This window comes from Podarcis erhardii (genome assembly GCF_964252035.2).
Source record: "Podarcis erhardii genome assembly, chromosome: 1".
NCBI classification, from domain to species: domain Eukaryota; kingdom Metazoa; phylum Chordata; class Lepidosauria; order Squamata; family Lacertidae; genus Podarcis; species Podarcis erhardii.
The window spans coordinates 64,212,365-64,229,058 of record NC_138497.1 but is presented as its reverse complement, the minus strand read 5'-3'; the positions used below and the strand labels follow the sequence as shown (position 1 = coordinate 64,229,058).

At 41.3% G+C, this 16,694-nt stretch overlaps 1 protein-coding gene and 1 long non-coding RNA gene across 4 annotated transcripts in view; both read right to left on the bottom strand.

Annotated features, from left to right (window-relative positions):
• Positions 1-8,845: 8,845 nt before the first annotated feature.
• LOC309327694 overlaps positions 8,846-16,694 on the bottom strand; it is a 105,445-nt gene continuing 97,596 nt past the window's right edge. The window contains exon 2 of the long non-coding RNA XR_014150627.1: positions 8,846-9,039. This is a non-coding gene — a long non-coding RNA (uncharacterized lncRNA). The remainder of the gene's footprint in view (positions 9,040-16,694) is intronic.
• The window catches only part of METTL15 (methyltransferase 15, mitochondrial 12S rRNA N4-cytidine), an 83,041-nt gene continuing 79,288 nt past the window's right edge, over positions 12,942-16,694 (bottom strand). For 2 of the 3 annotated variants that reach the window (XM_081835580.1, XM_081835579.1), the window contains one exon: positions 14,024-14,846. In XM_081835580.1, the coding sequence (XP_081691706.1) occupies positions 14,401-14,846 (446 nt within the window). In that variant the 3' untranslated portion in view covers positions 14,024-14,400. Of the gene's footprint in view, positions 14,847-16,694 lie in introns of all 3 variants that reach the window. The other variant, XM_081835578.1, reaches the window with a different exon arrangement.

Genomic DNA, 16,694 nt, shown 5'->3' with positions numbered 1-16,694 from the left:
CCAGTCGTTACGATTCTGGGGTTGCAGCCCTCATCACGCTTTAGTGATGGAATTATGCATTATCAAGTTGAAAAACTTGAACTGAATATTGACATGATAAATACTTCCATCTCTTATTCTCGGGGTCATTATTTTTACATATATTATATTCAATAAATAAATCCTGTGGGGGCAGAGAACCTAGATTCTTCATCCATGTCCCTTAAACTTCAGGTAAATCTTTTTATCTCTGTCCACAAATCAATTAAGACAGAATATTTGGATTTAAGCCAACATCTCCCCCACTGACTTCAATAAAACTGAATTTATCCAACCAATTTGTCTTTTTCTGGTTGATTACTAAGGTCATAGTGAAGCTTCATTTCTAAGCACACCTTTTCACCACTTTCCTTCAGGAATGGTTTTGCTTTTGTGGGGAGTGGTAATGTCTACGATACTTCTAAATCGCTGCTCAGTTATTTTATAATGGTGTTTGCACAGCTACGGTATTAGCTCTCGCATAATATTCAGAGATATTCAACTTGGAAAAGAGCCAGCTCTTAATTTATTCTCTGTGGTAGGGAGGTAGAAATCTATCCGGTCGGATTGCTCAGTTTGCACAGATCAGCAACCACAGGAGTCAAGAAGCAACCACACGAGGGGATCTTGAAAGGTGAAATTGGAGGGAGGGGCCATTTTCAACCACATGGATTGCAAATCAGATGAAGGAGGTGCTGGTTTGATTGCAAACACTCTTGCCCTTCAGCAGCTCTGCTGAAAACATTCCTTGTTTTGTCAAGTGTTTTTAAGAATTTCATCTGATTCAGTGTTAGCTATTTGTTCTGTATTTTATGATTTTGTAACATTGTGAAGTTTTAATGATTTTATCGTAGTTTGAGGTTTCTTTTTGTTTATTAGTCATTGGCTTAGAAAGACTCTTATAAAATAATCTTATAGTTCTCGACTCTGCGGCTTAATTAAAGGAAAAACACACCTACAATAAAGCTGCTATCCTAACCTCACATACCTAGGAGTGAGTCCCACTGAATCATATAGGACTTTCTTCTAAGTAGGTACAGTCAGGATTATTGTGCTATAAACTACTACAAGATACAAGGGCAGTAAATAGTCCTTGTACAGATACACCTGGAAAATATTCTAGAGTGTACCCAAGAGCCAAAAAGCTGTGCACAGACAAGGGCTTTATGTCCACTTCAAAGTGAAGCCTATTTGTCCCACCCCAGCAGCTTCTCAAGGCAAGCTGCAAAGCAGAATTTGCAGCAGCCTAAGCAGATGCAGATGCGTCGACCAATAGCATAAAATACCCACTTTCTTTCACACATATTAAGCCTTCTGCAAAATGGAGGAAGGCTTACCTGGTAAAACACTAGGAGGCAGAGGGTTGTAATTAGACTTCCTTAATTGCAATTTTTCTTTTCATTAGTGGCCCTCTGCTGCTTGAAAAGCCACACAAAGTTTTTAAAAAAACTAGGAATGGGGAACTTGTGGGCCTCCAGGTGTTGTTGGACTCCATCGCCCCTCAGTGTCAGCCTACATGACCAACGTTCAGGGATGATGGGTACTGTAGTCCAGCAACATTTGTGGGTTGGTAGGTTATTACATTTTTTGTGACTACGGTATGTACTTTTGTATTTTAAAATTGTAAACTGTCCAGTGATCTTCGGATGAAGGGCAGTATAGAAATTTAATAAAGAAATAAAAATAAATAACATCATCTAGGATGTCCACAGATTCCAATACTATCTTCTATCTATCAGGCAATCCTCCCTTTCCCCATTCTTGTTATTCTTTATTTTTAGAAATTTTGCCAAACAACTGAAGTGCTCTCTCTCTCTCTCTCTCTCTCTCTCTCTCACACACACACACACACACACACACACACACACTTATCTTTGGAGGTCCTCCCCAACCCTCCAGCAGTTGGGCTGAAAAGCTTTGACAAAGCAAAATAGGAGAGGAACAGTTTCTAAAAGAACTGCTAGGGTACTCTTTCATGCTCCCACAAACAAGCAGTACAAAACAAGACACATTTCCTGCTGGCATGTTCCTGAGGCTAACCTTAGTCCATTAATCTTGAACAGTTTTTCCCTCTTTCGCTCTTCACAAAGCCCTCGGCGCACACAGAAGTTCCTACAGCAGAGGTGCATGACACAACAGTGAAAGGAAAAAAAGACGTTAAACGATTTATTACTATCACTTCACTATTATTATTTAAGCAAAATAGCAGAGCTAGGGAGAAAACCGTGTTAGGTTTTATGTAAGTGGTGGTCATAGTTGCGGTAACGGATAAGAGCTTTCTCTGTTTCCCAGACTGAGTGGAAAAACTGAATGGATGGAAGGTGGATGGGGCAGCCATTATGTTGTTTGTAATAACTTGTTTCCTGCTCACTGAGAAAATGATGCGCCAAGAGGAAAACAAACAAACATTTCCAAGTATTTTTGTTATGTTCTATCACAACACAATGCACACTGTATGTATGACAGGGACATAGTGAGGTGGTTGAGAAAGGGGTAACTTCAGCATTACTCACATGTCCCAGAGGCAGCATTAAGTGTTGGATGATAGAAGGGACAGGACAGGACCATATTACTCAGCTGAATTATGGATTGGAAGGTTGGACAACTCAGTTTGAGGGCACCCTTCACTGTAGAGTGCTTGTTTTGGAGGACAGGGGGCGGGCAGGTGTGGAGGACTCCCTGGTCCTGAATGGGGTCCATGGAGGCGCAGGTCAGCAGTGTCCAGGGCAGCTGTCTACCAGCTCCATCTGATATGCAGGCTGAGATCCTACCTGCCCACAGACTGTCTCGCCAGAGTGGTACATGCTCTAGTTATCTCCCACTTGGACTACTGCAATGCGCTCTGCGTGGGGCTACCTTTGAAGGTGATCAGGAAAGTACAATGAATCCAGAATGTGGCAGCTAAACTGGTGACTCCCAGCACAATTCAGTGTTGGTGCTAACCTTTAAAGCCCTAAACGGTCTTGGCCCAGTATACCTGAAGGAGCATCTCCACCCCCATCACTGAGTTGAGGTCCAGTTCTGAGGACCTTCTAGTGGTTCCTTCACTGCAAGAAATGAATCTACGGGGAACCAGGCAGATGGCCTTCTCGGTAGTGGCGTCCACCCTGTGAAATCCTCTCCCATCAGATGTCAAAGAAATCTGACTTTTAGAAGACATCCAAAGGCAACCCTGTTTAGGGAAATTTTTAATGTTTGATGTTTTATCGTGTTTTTAGTATTCTGTTGGGAACCACCCAGAGTGGCTGGGGAGACCCAGCCAGATGGGCAGGGTATATTATTATTATTATTATTATTAGTAGTAGTAGTAGTAGTAGTATTGGTTCAAACTCCCAATGCATCCAGATAGTAAGGTTAAACGAGACCTCTGCCACAGAACTTAGACTATACTGGGCTTGAAGACCACTTTGAATGATTTAAGACAATTTCATATGTTCTCAAATGGGGAAACTTGCAAGGCTCACGTTTTCTTTTCTTGATTGGTCAGGTGCCTTTTGTATGCCATGCCAGTGTAAAGTGTTTTGGATCCTTAATACAGGGTTATTAGGTAAGGGGATTGCAAACAGTATGGTGCAATGGTTAGAACATTGGGGCTGTCCACCTGGGAGACTAGAGTTGGAATCACCACTTATTTATGAAGCTCATTGGATGACCTTGGACTAGTCGCTGTCCCTCAGCCTAACCTACCTCACAGGGTTCTTGTGAGGACAAAATTGGGAAGGGGAAATACATGTATACCACCTTGAGGTGAAAGGTGGAGAATAAAATGTAATAAATAAACAAAATTCTGTGGATGCTCTAAGGACAACTTGAGATGTGGAGTGTATGTTAAAAGCCCAGAATGAATCTATATTATCTCAGACACAACAGATTAAAGAGATTAAGCGAGTGAGAGATCTGTTTCACAAGGCTGCTAAATAAAGTTTTAATATTGGTTTAGGTCACAAAGCTTTCAAAATAATAGCCTGTGGCCATCCTTGTAGATACTAAAGTAAACTACAGTACAAACAGAATCCAGTACTCAACCCTTAAGAGTCTGATTTGAGAAATGTAAAGTTCCTCTAGTTTGTTTACCTCATTAACCTGTGTTTATTTTCATAGTGGTTGGCATTGTATTTACAATGTTCTAACTGGCTCACTTTAACTGGCTGAGTATCTGCCTCCCCCCAACCAAAAAAACCCTAACAGAATAATCCACAGTAGATAATGTCCCTGATAATGCTAACCTTGAAAATAAGAGACAGTGGGGGGGGGGGGGGAATGGGACATAATGTTCCTTTTTCATACATTATTGCAGCAGAACTAGACTTGGTTGAATGGGAGTGCTCTCGTGCTTTTTGTTAACACACAGCAAACAGATCCTGAAATGAATGAGGTTCTTAGAAGTATACAGGAGACAGATTAGCTCGGGATTATTTGTGCATCTAGAGGGATGACAAAAGTGCATTTTGAATGAAGACTTTAAGCATTATTCTGCTGATCCAGGTGGTAGCAGATCATTCTTGGGGCCCGAGGCAAAGTGTTGGAATGTTATAATGAGTAAAAACACGGCTGGATTTTGTTCTCTGTCAAGATGACAAAAGGGAACAATGGTTGTGTATGGAAGCATGGTAAAACCAGCCAAATGTCAAACAAGGATTCTCTGCTCCTAACAGGGATGAAAGGGAATTATGGTGCTGCCTTATTGTTTAAAGAATAAACCACAAGGCTGCTGTTAATACTAAAATGGAGAAAGAACACACAGACACTTGCATATCAGGGAGGTGGAAGCTTCTGCGTAAAAGGGAAATCATTAATATACGAACAAAAAATTGAGTTCGGCCACAATGAAAATATTTTAGCTTTTTTTTTGGGGGGGGGGAGTTCATAGTGTCTCCTTGACAGCTGTTCAATGGATTCATTTTTTTTTTCAGTGCACAGACTTAAATCTACTGTGCTCCAGTGAAAGTACACAATTTGAAAACCTTTCACATAAATTACACCACTCAAGTATTTTTAGTTGTTGGGTGAGTGAGGCTTGTTTAGGGAGGCATGGATCTCATGCCTTTTCAGATTTTTGGGGTTAGCAAGCAGCAAAATACACCCGTGAAGGTCACAAAGTCTAGCTAGTTGATGGAGAACACCTTTGTTTGACCTGTTTGCAGTACTCTGTGTAGCATAACCCGCTTTCTTCCTCACAAGCTCGGACGTTAATAAAAGCATGGCAGGCAACTGTGGCTTCAACTCCACATGTTTCAGAGAAGCAAGCAAGCAAACAAATATAAATGGCCACACTTGTCATTCACAAAAGAAAAGGGGTGAGCATCTGAGGAACAACCTCCCACTTTGGCAGCTGCTCCTAATAATGGAAAACACAAGGACAAAATACAGTGGTACCTCAGGTTACATACACTTCAGGTTACATACTCTGCTAACCCAGAAATAGTGCTTCAGGTTAAGAACTTTGCTTCAGGATGAGAACAGAAATCGGGCTCCGGCGGTGCAGCAGCAGCAGGAGGCCCCATTAGCTAAAGTGGTGCTTCAAGTTAAGAACCGTTTCAGGTTAAGAACGGACCTCCGGAACAAATAAAGTACTTAACCCGAGGTAGCACTGTATGCACTGGAATGTGGTGGCAGAATTAAATTTGCAGCTGCCACTGATGACCTGGTGAGTGGGTACGGGGACTCCAGGTGCAGTATAAGAAAATGCCTGACAAATATGTTGAGGTTTAATCTGAATGGCTGGCACTTTATGGCTTTCTCAGGCATGGGTATTTCATAGCCAAGCTGATACCTAAAAAAGAAAATAATAATAACTGCCACAACATGCGAGTTAAGAACATAAGACGTATGAACAGCCTGCTGGGTCAGGCCAATGGCTTATCCAGTCCAGCATCCTTTGCTCACAGCGGCCAACCAGATGCCTGTGGGAAGCCTACAGGCTGGACATGAGGACAATAGCACTTTGACCATCTGGTGTTCAGAGGCATAATGCCTCTGACAGTAGAGGCAGAAGACAGCTATTGTGGTTAGTAGCCATTGATAGCCTTCTCCTTCATGAATTACCTTTTCCAACTCTACAATATCCCTTTTGAAGTGGGGTGACCTTGGTCTCGAGGGTGCTCCTCAGATCTTTGTCTTTTTGCTATTACAGTCTGGCAGTATAATCTGCTGCATGGAACAAATTCATAGTAAGACAGGGCAGCATAGTGCTATGCATATTTACTAAGAAGTAAGTCTCAACCCTAAGGGATGCGGGTGGAGCCTAGGACTTGCTGATCAGAAGGTCGGCGGTTCGAATCTCCGTGACGGGGTGAGCTCCCGTTGCTCGGTCCCTGCTCCTGCCAACCTAGCAGTTCGAAAGCACGTCAAAGTGCAAGTAGATAAATAGGAACCGCTCCTGTGGGAAGGTAAACGGTGTTTCCATGTACTGCTCTGGTTCTCCAGAAGCAGCTTAGTCATGCTGGCCACATGACCCGGAAACTTTACGCCGGTTCCCTCGGCCAATAAAGCGAGATGAGCGCCGCAACCCGAGTTGGTCACGACCGGACCTAATGGTCAGGGGTCCCTTTACTTTTAAGTCTCAACCCTATGCATGTTACTTGGAAATCCTATTGAATTAAATGGAACTTTTTTTATCGTGTGCATAGGATTGCTGCCTTACAGCCCAATCTTAGGCATGTCAACTCCAATGTAAGTAAGCCCTATTAGGTTCAGTGGGACTTACTCCCGTGTAAGCATGTATAGGAATGCAGTCTTAGACTCTAGTCCTATATAAACTTATCTTGAGGTAGGTCCAACTATATTTAATAGGTCTTAGTGTTCTCTCTCTCAATATGTATATAAGGCTTACCTCAGTAAACACGGATAGTTGCTTATGGTACAATGTCATGCTTTGCAATATTTTTTTTTTATTTTTTGCTTTGCAAGTTACATATACAAGCAAGTTGCATTGTCTGGAATAGGAAACAGCAACCAGAATGACTAAAATTCCACCACAAAGAATACCTTCAGAGAGTCTACTGAATAAGTAGGAAGAAAAACCAAGAAGAAAAAGAGTGCCTCAGCAGTAGTTCTATGTACAGCAAAGTACGTAAACACTTTTGCAAGCATTACTATTTTTATCAGTCTTTTTGCATCTATGCAAAGCAATTTATTGGCCAAATACAAAAAAAAAAAAAAGCAAATAAGGGTGATGGCCTGCAGCCAGTAACCTTGGTTAAGTGTAAAACTATTTCCACCACAGGTAAATCACATGTAGATTCAGTCCAGAAATTTTCCTAATTAATTAATTAATTAATTAATTAACTTAAAAGGTAATTAATTAGCACGTGTCCTTTTGTAAGTGACACAGCAACAAGTAAATTTATTAAATGTGAAAACACTTTTTTTAAAAACCGTCTGAGAGTCTATTTGATATGCTGGGATGCAATGAAATAGCACTCTGAAAACTATGCTCGTATGTTGCATGTGGTCTAATAACATGGAATAGCATGTTATATTTAGATAGTAAAAAAAAGAAATGGATGAACATGGGAATACTCATGATTTTCTGCATGAAGACGTCACTTTGGGAAATTCAAGTCTCTTTGCGGAGTCATCACCCCTTTCTCCCCTTCTCCTGCCTGTTTCCCTCACAGGTGAAGTTTAGATTCATCAGGAAAGAGGCATCTATTTTGTATATGTGACTCTGTGAAGAGCCATGTACACAAATATATAACTAAGTAGATTGGGAGGTGTGCCCATGAAGAGCAGAGATGATCACTTACCCCTTGTCGGGTGATGGTTGCAGCCCCGCAGGACATGGGGAGGGTGATCCCTCCCTCCTTTGAGGCTGGCCGTGAAGAAACCTGGGATTGCCTGCCAAAATCTCTAGTGTGAATTGGTCAGTCACAGCCTTTTGGGTGGAAGGGATTCACCGGTGAACCAGAGGGAGCAAGTCCTCACTCTGGTCCACTGCTGCAGCTTAAAAAGCAAGCTGTGTGCCTGAGCAGCAGCGTCGTTCATTTTGACAAAAAGGACTCGTATCGCCCAGATGGTTTGCACTTATCACCTGCCTGCAATGAAAAATTGTTGCTAGACATATATTGGGGCCTGCAGAGTTAGTTGCAGCCATGGACAGATTTGATGGTGAGCCGGGGAAGTGACGGCTGGCTTGTGTGACAGATAAGGTATTGGGTTGAATCTTGTAGTCCATTTTCTGGAAGTGGCGCATCACCCCATTTCCCTCTGGTAGGTGCAGTATCTCTGGGTACCCCGGTAAAAGGGCCTGGATAGTTCTTTCTTGAAGCCTGGAAGGGAACAGTTGGGCTACAGAACTTACAGATGGTGGCCCAGGTGGCTTAATTGACCCATATCTTGAGGTGGCCCTTCCCAGGCATGATCCAGCCAACAGTAGTATTAATCAGGAAGCAAACCCAATGCCAAACCAAAGCCAACCTACAGCTGTAATCCATAAAGTTGTGGCAAATTTCAATCCCAAGTGACATTTTGTTCAATGATTGTCGCCTCACCTTCTCATATGTCCCTAGGGCAGGGGTCTGCAACCCGCGGCTCCAGAGCCGCATGTGGCTCTTTTACACCTTTGCCGCGGCTCCGGGGCAGATACTAGCAAGGGGAGGAGGCGCATTGTGCACCCCGACACTCCCCAGTGGTGGGCGCTGTACTGGCTGTGACGTCGCATGGGGGCGGTGCATGCGTTAGTCACGCACTGTCCCGACGTCACCTTCCCGCCTGCCCGCCTGCTACATTGTAAGGGGCATGTACGCTGGTCACTGCATTGAAAGGGGGCATGTACGCTGGTCACTGTTTTGAAGGGGAGTGAAGAACACACACACACACAAAAAGGTAACTTGTTAATTTAACGTTTATTTCTATGAGGAGGAGTAATTCTGAGGGGTCAAACAAAGAAATAATAAAAAAGTGACAAAAAAGTTATTTTTATAATGACGAGTTTTGTGGCTCCCAGTTTTTTTTTCTTCGGAAATGGGTCCAAGTGGCTCTTTTTGTCTTAAAGGTTGCAGACCCCTGCCCTAGGGCATACTGTGCCTGGGACCGTACCTGGATATTTTGGAACACAGGAACCTTCAATTGTGTTTCCTAGCTCTTAGCCATCATTACTGAAATAAGAGCTTTCAAACCTCATCCCTCCAATGGGTAGGGTGGCCATGAGGATAATCCTGTATTTGAAAGTGTCCTGTATGTGAAAGACTATCTGGCCCAAGATAAAGAAGCAAAAAAAGGGAGAGCAGAGGCCTTCAATTTGCCCAGATACTTTTAACACTGGGACAGCAGGTCGTGGTGAGATGTGTATCTATTTAAATCACAATAATAACTTCTAAATTTGCATCAGTTCATATAAAATTAACATATGAAAGCTGCATGGAAATCTCTTTTTGGTGATGCTAACTTACCAGTGAAATGTACAAGTTGTTTCCAGGCTTCATTACACCTCACTTGGGTGGGAAGATGTGAAAATTTTATTTCAAGGTACTGGTATTTGGAGAAGCATCGAGAACAGGAAACACAGGGACTCGTTGACACATCGAGTGCAGAAAAAGCATACAGTAGAGGTTGTGAGTGAAACAGAGGATGTGAGAGTGGGTAGAGGAAGAAGAATGAGTGACCCACTGGGAAATGTCATTCTCTAGATACAGCTTTCAATGTTTGGCAAAGTCTTTTACTTGGGAAGACAATGGGGTAGTTTGCAAGATCTTGACTTTATAAAACAAGATATGAATGAGTTCCTCACCCTGCACATTAAGGCCCTTTGCACGAAGAAGGAAGCCTATAATAAACCAGTTTCCCATTTGGTCCAAATCAAGAAACTATGGCTACAATGTTCAGAACAAGCCAGAATCTTAAATTGGTTTCAAACTATGGTTTAATGGCCTGCCTTGTTCTGAAGTTGTTAACCACAGTTTCCCAGCTCATGCAAAATAGTAAACTGTGGCTAATGGAAGACTTTCTGTTTTGCTTCCTTGTGCTGTGAAGCAGCTTATATCTTGGCTTGTTAAGCCAAAATATTATTACTGTAATGAAGTCACTCTGATATCTGAAGTGGTATAGTCTAGAGCTCTACTGTATGTTCTGCATGTTTGAGTCAGCTCTGAGTCACAGTACAGATCTAGAATTGAGACATGCAGCCCCCAGAATATTTCAAAATTACTGTCATAAGAAGAATTAATTGACATTCATTGAGCAGGTTCAAGCAAAGATACTGTGAGTCATATTAGTTCTTGCACTTTGAAGAAATGGATTTACGACAGCCAAATTAATAAATTTTAAAGGGTTGTGATATTTTAATAACCTATTTGACAGAAATTTTTATTATGTATTAATAGTGCAAATGTTAACTTGCTTAAATGAGCGAGTGATAGCCATAACCAAAAGGTCTGTCAAGATAAAGCAGATTATTACCAATTTTCTTCAAGAGTAGATGACTTAGTGTGCCATGACAGTCAATTACTGCCTTCTCTCATAATTCAATGAAACAACATTATTTGCTTTGTCTTCCGGGTTCTCCTAAAAGTCATTTAAATAATAATAGAAACAACAATGTCATTGTGATCTTCTAGATAATCCACAGGAAAAGTTTGAGTTTTACAAAGTCACAATGTAGCTGAGGTTTTTTAAATGAAGTAGTATGGTTTAAATAACTAAATAAACAACTAAATATTATGAACACAAATAACTCTGCTAATGTAATAGTAACTTCCTATGATAACAATACTCCTAGTAGATGGGGATAACCAACAGCCATTACAATGAGAGCGTATATTTGGGATTGGTATTCATATCTTGTTCCCTTGTGTATATAAGCCATATTGCACTTTACTGAGGATGGGAAGACCAGACCATAGCTGTCAACTTTTCCCTTTCCTTGCGAGGAATCCTATTCGGAATAAGGGAATTTCCCTTTTAAAAAGGGAAACGTTGACAGCTATGGACCAGACCTTTGCCAGGAATAGCACAGTAAGTCACCCCACCTTCCTAGTTCTTCCCCTTCATCCAGTGCATCTATGGCTACCTGAGGACAGGACATACACAATGGAGCAGAAATTATTCCTCCCTCCTTCTAGCATGAGGAAGGAATCCTAGGAAGAAGCCTACTTTGCCACCCTAATAATAATAATAATAATTTATTTCTTGTATCCTAACCATCTGACTGGGTTGCCCCAGTCACTCTGGGTGGCTTCCAACAAAGCATCATCATCATCGTCGTCATCATTTTATTTGTACCCCGGCTCAGTTTCCACAGTCGCTCTGGGCGGCTTACAGCATAAAAGAGCAGTATGATCAAAAATCCCCCACAATGTTGATCCTATTGCCTATGTATTATGTCTACGATTGACCTTTTTACACCCAACATATCTGTAGAATAAAGTAAAAACTTAAAAGATTAGGGCTTTTCTGGAAGAAATGTAGAAGAATGCTAGACTCTCCTCTCGAAGACAAAGAATAGCATTTGAATGGCTTGGAGCTCTATCAAGTAGTAGCTGGGAAACAGGCCAAAAGAGTCACTTTCTGTGTCACTCTCTGAGTCATATAAGAAAAAGGGCCAAGAATCCAGAGGGATCATTTGATCAAGCTAGATATGGAAAGGAAGAAGACAACATGGAGTGAGCCATCAGGATATAAGGGCCCTCTGAGCCCAATAACAAAGCACGCTGCAAGAGATTTATAGGATTGGGAGTCCATCACAAGTTCAACCCTGGCATGTCAAGTGCTGAGAGAGATATGCCTGTTTCTGATCAGTATGCATCCCACTAGCCTTACTGTGCTAGATAGTGACGTATTTTATTGATTTTCTTCTTGTAAACGTGCTATGCTATACAGTGGTGCCTCACAAGACGAAATTAATCCGTTCCGTGAGGCTCTTCGTATAGCAGTTTTTTCATCTTGCGAAGCAAGCCCATTGACAGCTTAGCGGATTAGCGCTATTAGCAGTTTAGCGGCTTTTAGCGGATCAGCTGATAAGCGGCTTAGGGCTTAGGAAAAGGGGGGGGGAGGGGAAAAAACCTGCAGGAACTCCCAAGACATTTCGTCTTGCAAAGCAAGCCCATAGGGAAATTCGTTTTGTGAAGCGCCTCCAAAATGGAAAACCCTTTCGTCTAGCGGGTTTTCCATCTTGCGAGGCGTTCGTCTTGCGGGGCACCACTGTACTGTGCTCAAACGTCAAAAAATTGATTGGGGTGGGGGGAGGTAATTATCTAGGATCTTCCATCGTCTCCCAATCACTGAATCACCCCTTTCCCTATATTCTTTGTTCCATAAGCCTTTCCTACTCACCCAGCTCCTACAATCCTTGTCTGCTTTTCACTTTTCCCCCTGAAGTTTTGGCACACCTGTATTCCTACTATCATATTATCTATACAAATGGTCAAGGATTTGCCCCCCTTCCTCTTGGAAGCTGCAATAGGATCCACTACCCATCCTTTAGAAGTGTTTCCCAACCTTGTGCCTACAGCTGTTTTTGGACTACAATTCCCATCATCCCTTGCCACTGGTCTTGCTAGTCAGGGATGATGGGAGTTGTAGTTCAAAAACAGCTGGAGGCACAAGGTTGGGAAACACTGCTTTAGAAAAGCATGAATCTTGTCTGCTTAAAGACACAACATGATAAATTGCTTAAATCTCTCGAGTGCGCTCCATGTTCCCTTCCTTCATGAAAGATGCTTACACTCCCAGTCAGAGAAAGACTGATCAATGCAATTCTTCAAATTAGCTCTCATAACGTGTATTGGCATTCTGATGAAATTATCACTCCACGAGGAAGAAGTGGAGCTCCTTTCCTCAACCATTAATAAGTTAAACAACACCACTCCTACTGCGGATTCTTGGATCCTCCTGAAAACTCCATCCTAGAAATTGCCTATCTATTCATTTTTGGTGAAAAACATTATTAATTTAGACAGATCCTACACATTCCTTACTAGGAAAAATGGGAATAACTTGACTCTTTATTACAAAAGGGCGAAGTAAAAATAATGATTTTTCATTTTTATTGTATTTGTCCAGGGGCAGAGGGAAGAGATCAGATCATCAGGCAAAATCAATCAGAAATATCTGCTGTGTTTTGGAACACATCACTAATCATTTTAGGTGGGAAAGCTATGCTGCTTATTACAAGCATGTCACTTTGGGATAACCATCCCTGAAAAATGTATGGCAGTGTGTGCCTTCAACGACTCAGGCATGGACCTGCTAACCTGTAGGCCCCCTAACCTGGAAAAAAACAGGACAGGCAAGCTGATAATTCTCTTAGGTGGCATCTGATTTTCCTGGATACTCCATGCAAAGTGGAAACGAAAGCACTGTTTAGGGCAGTAAGCTCTCTACTGACTTGGAACCCAGCCAAGAGTGCCCATAGTTGTCATCCTTTGGAATTGCATACTAACACCAAGATGCTGGAAGATGGCACATTTGAGATTTTCACTAACTTACAGGGAAGTTGCATAGATGGGGGAAGTAACAATTAAGAGTGCTTTTAAAAAACAACAACATGCATTTGCTGCACCATGATTAAGGAGGTGCTTGTGACTGATCTTTAACAGCACAATGGAGAACGGGAAACACAACTGAACATATATTCTTCAGAGCATGTGATATTCAGGCTTACAGATCCTAACTGCAAATTGCATGGAATACCATGGTAAGCCAATTAAAGTAATGGGATACACTATATGGTTCCCTGCGGTTGCTTAGAAATTCCAACTGGCAGATCTTATAGAGAGTGCATGCAGCTCAACAGCAATCCATCGAAGTTTTACTCTAGTAAAAGAGGAAGGCAATTTGGCCTGATTTTCATTGCACAATGAGACTTGCTTTTGTTAGGTATGGAATCAATATTCACATGCAGCTCTGAGCCACAATACATCATTTTAGGATTTGCAGTGGATTCTTTTAGAATCATATAGCTAGGTTTCTGGTTCAGCCCATGCCATTGCCTATTGGTCCATTTGGATGCATCAAAAAACCACAGCATGACTTGTTTAACACTCTGAATCTGAGCCGACTCATTAACCCTAATTTGTTTGTTTATTAACCCCTTCTCATAGATTATAAATGAAATTTACAATAAAAACATATATAAAAACGAATGCAGCTACATAGCACATGGCTGTGCATTTGTTGTTATAGGGGAAAGTAGGCATATTTAAAATATATGTACCTGTATTTTAGATATTATTGAATATTATCATTGTGAGTTATATAGAAACTAACATAACTCTTGTCCTTTAATCTGTATATGTGGAAGATATTTTTCTGTAGCAATGCAGAAAAAAGGTTGTTTAGTCATGTGGCGTTCCCTTCTTTGGCATTCTGATTTAATTAATGAAGTAGGAACAATGTGTGGCTAACTTTTTAAAAATGCTAAAAATTTGCTGTTTAAAAAAATGTTTACATCTTAATAGCTGCTCTTAGCTTTGCTGAGCGTCCTCTTGGATTGTCTTTAATATCCTTAGCTTGGGGAGTGACCACTTTCTTCTGTATTGAGGTCCATCTTGAGTTAGAAGTTCCACTGGACAATTCATCCTCCTCCTCGTTCTCTGAAGAATTCTTCTCCACTTGCCTGATCTTCTGCCTGACACTGAGATTGAATTTTTCTGATATATCTATTCCATGAAGAAACCGCTTGATGATACGATCTTCTAACGAATGGAAAGAAATTGCTACAAGTCGCCCCCCTGGTTTTAGAAACTTCTCGGCTGCCTTTAGCCCTGCAAATAGTTCGTGCAGCTCATTGTTGACAAATATGCGCAAGGCTTGGAACGTTTTGGTAGCAACATGCGTTGGTCTGTGAAGCAAATCTTTTCGAGCATACAAAGCTGTGTCTGGGAAAGCACCTGTTATGAATAAAAGAGAATGAATTAAATGATTACTCTTCAGTAGCAATGAACTCCCAAATGATCCTTCTCTACTCCCCTTTATTTTTACTCTTAACTATATTAGTGCTAGAATTTGTAAATGCTGATATTTAATGGTACTTTTCAACATTTTAGAAGTCTCGTGGCCAGAAGTTAGCAGCCTCTGAATCCCGCAGGTTAATCAAATGTCTTTGGCCAATATAAAAATGCCATCCTTATTTCCATCATTTCTAATCAATGTTAGCGTTACTGGGGCAAACTGAGAAGTGGTCAGAACTGTGAAGATTTTTTTTGGGGGGGGGGGATTTTCTTAATATATAGAATTAGGAGATATACTAATAACTTTACTTATTCCCACATAGCAATGTCAATAAATAATCATCGACATAAAAATGTTTTTCTTATATTTCTATATATACATGAGTTAGAAAGACCTAATTTAATATTTTTTGGCCTCATCAGGCTGTTAGGCAGCCTCCTCTGTCCTATCTGGCATCCTACAGAGTCTATTCAGTGTCAGCTGATGTTCAAGTTTTCTTATGTATGAATATGGAGAATTGATATCACAATCTATTCGTAAGTGAAATATAAACAGACGTTCTGTTTGCATACAAATATTCCCCCCTAAATACTGCCACATTTATCTTTGTTCATCTTTAAACTATCACTTGCTTCCCATCATCATGGTTCAATTGACAAAAAATCAGGTATTTTGATTTGTCTAAACTGACAAGTATGGGAACATTTTCAAAATCTAGATTCAGGTAGGTAGCCGTGTTGGTCTGACACAGTCGAAATAAATTTAAAAAATAAAAAACATTATCCAATAGCACCTAAGAGACCAACTAGGTTTGTTCTGGGTATAAGCTTTCGTGTGCATGCACACGTCTTCAGATACACTGAAACAGAAGTCACCAGACCCTTATATATAGTGGGAGGGTGGGGTGGGGTTTTTCTCAGAAGGGTAGTAGGAGATGGGTGATTGACTCAATGGGTATGGTAAACCTGTGGACGACTGTTACCGACTGCAATTAGTCCTACAGGAAAAAGCAAGGGATAGTATGCAGATGACTAAACACTGCTTCAGCATGTGTAGTGAGACAAGAATCCAATATCTCTATTCAGACCAGGTCATTCGTCAACAGGTGTGCATGCACACGAAGGCTTATACCCAGAACAAACTTAAGTTGGTCTCTAAGGTGCTACTGGACAATTTTTAAATTTTCAATATCTGTGAGGCAAAATATTTAGGACCCATATTGCATCAGGCTGTGGCAATCCAAGTTTTTGCACTGCAATAGTGTATTAATTTCAATAATAATAATGCCATGTTTGGATGTAAGAGAAAACATAACAAGTACTCCCTGCTAGCACTCCCTGCTCTTCTCACTGCTATTCATCTAATTCCAGTTGCTGCAACATTTGAATCTGCTTCCTACATTGTTCTGCCACATTGCCTGTTAAGCATCCACACTGGCGCCTCAATCTTTGGAACCAGCAGGGCTGCAGCATGGCTGCTTGAAATGCAGTCTAACCAACCCATAATGGAAGCAGACTTGAACATCACTGCAGCTGTAAAGCCACAATCCTGCAGAAACCAATTCCAATGGCAGCCATGAATCTGAAATAATGTTTAAAGGAGCTATAAAATGATGTCCCCTGATCCACGGGTTACGTATTCACCAAAGGTGGTGGCTGTAATCCAGCAGAGCAAATGAACCACATCTGCACAAACAGAGGGATTGCTTTCTTCTTCTTTTTTGGCAAAGTAACCCATCCCACCCACCACATCACACACCACTTTGAAATCAGGGGAATGATGGATCT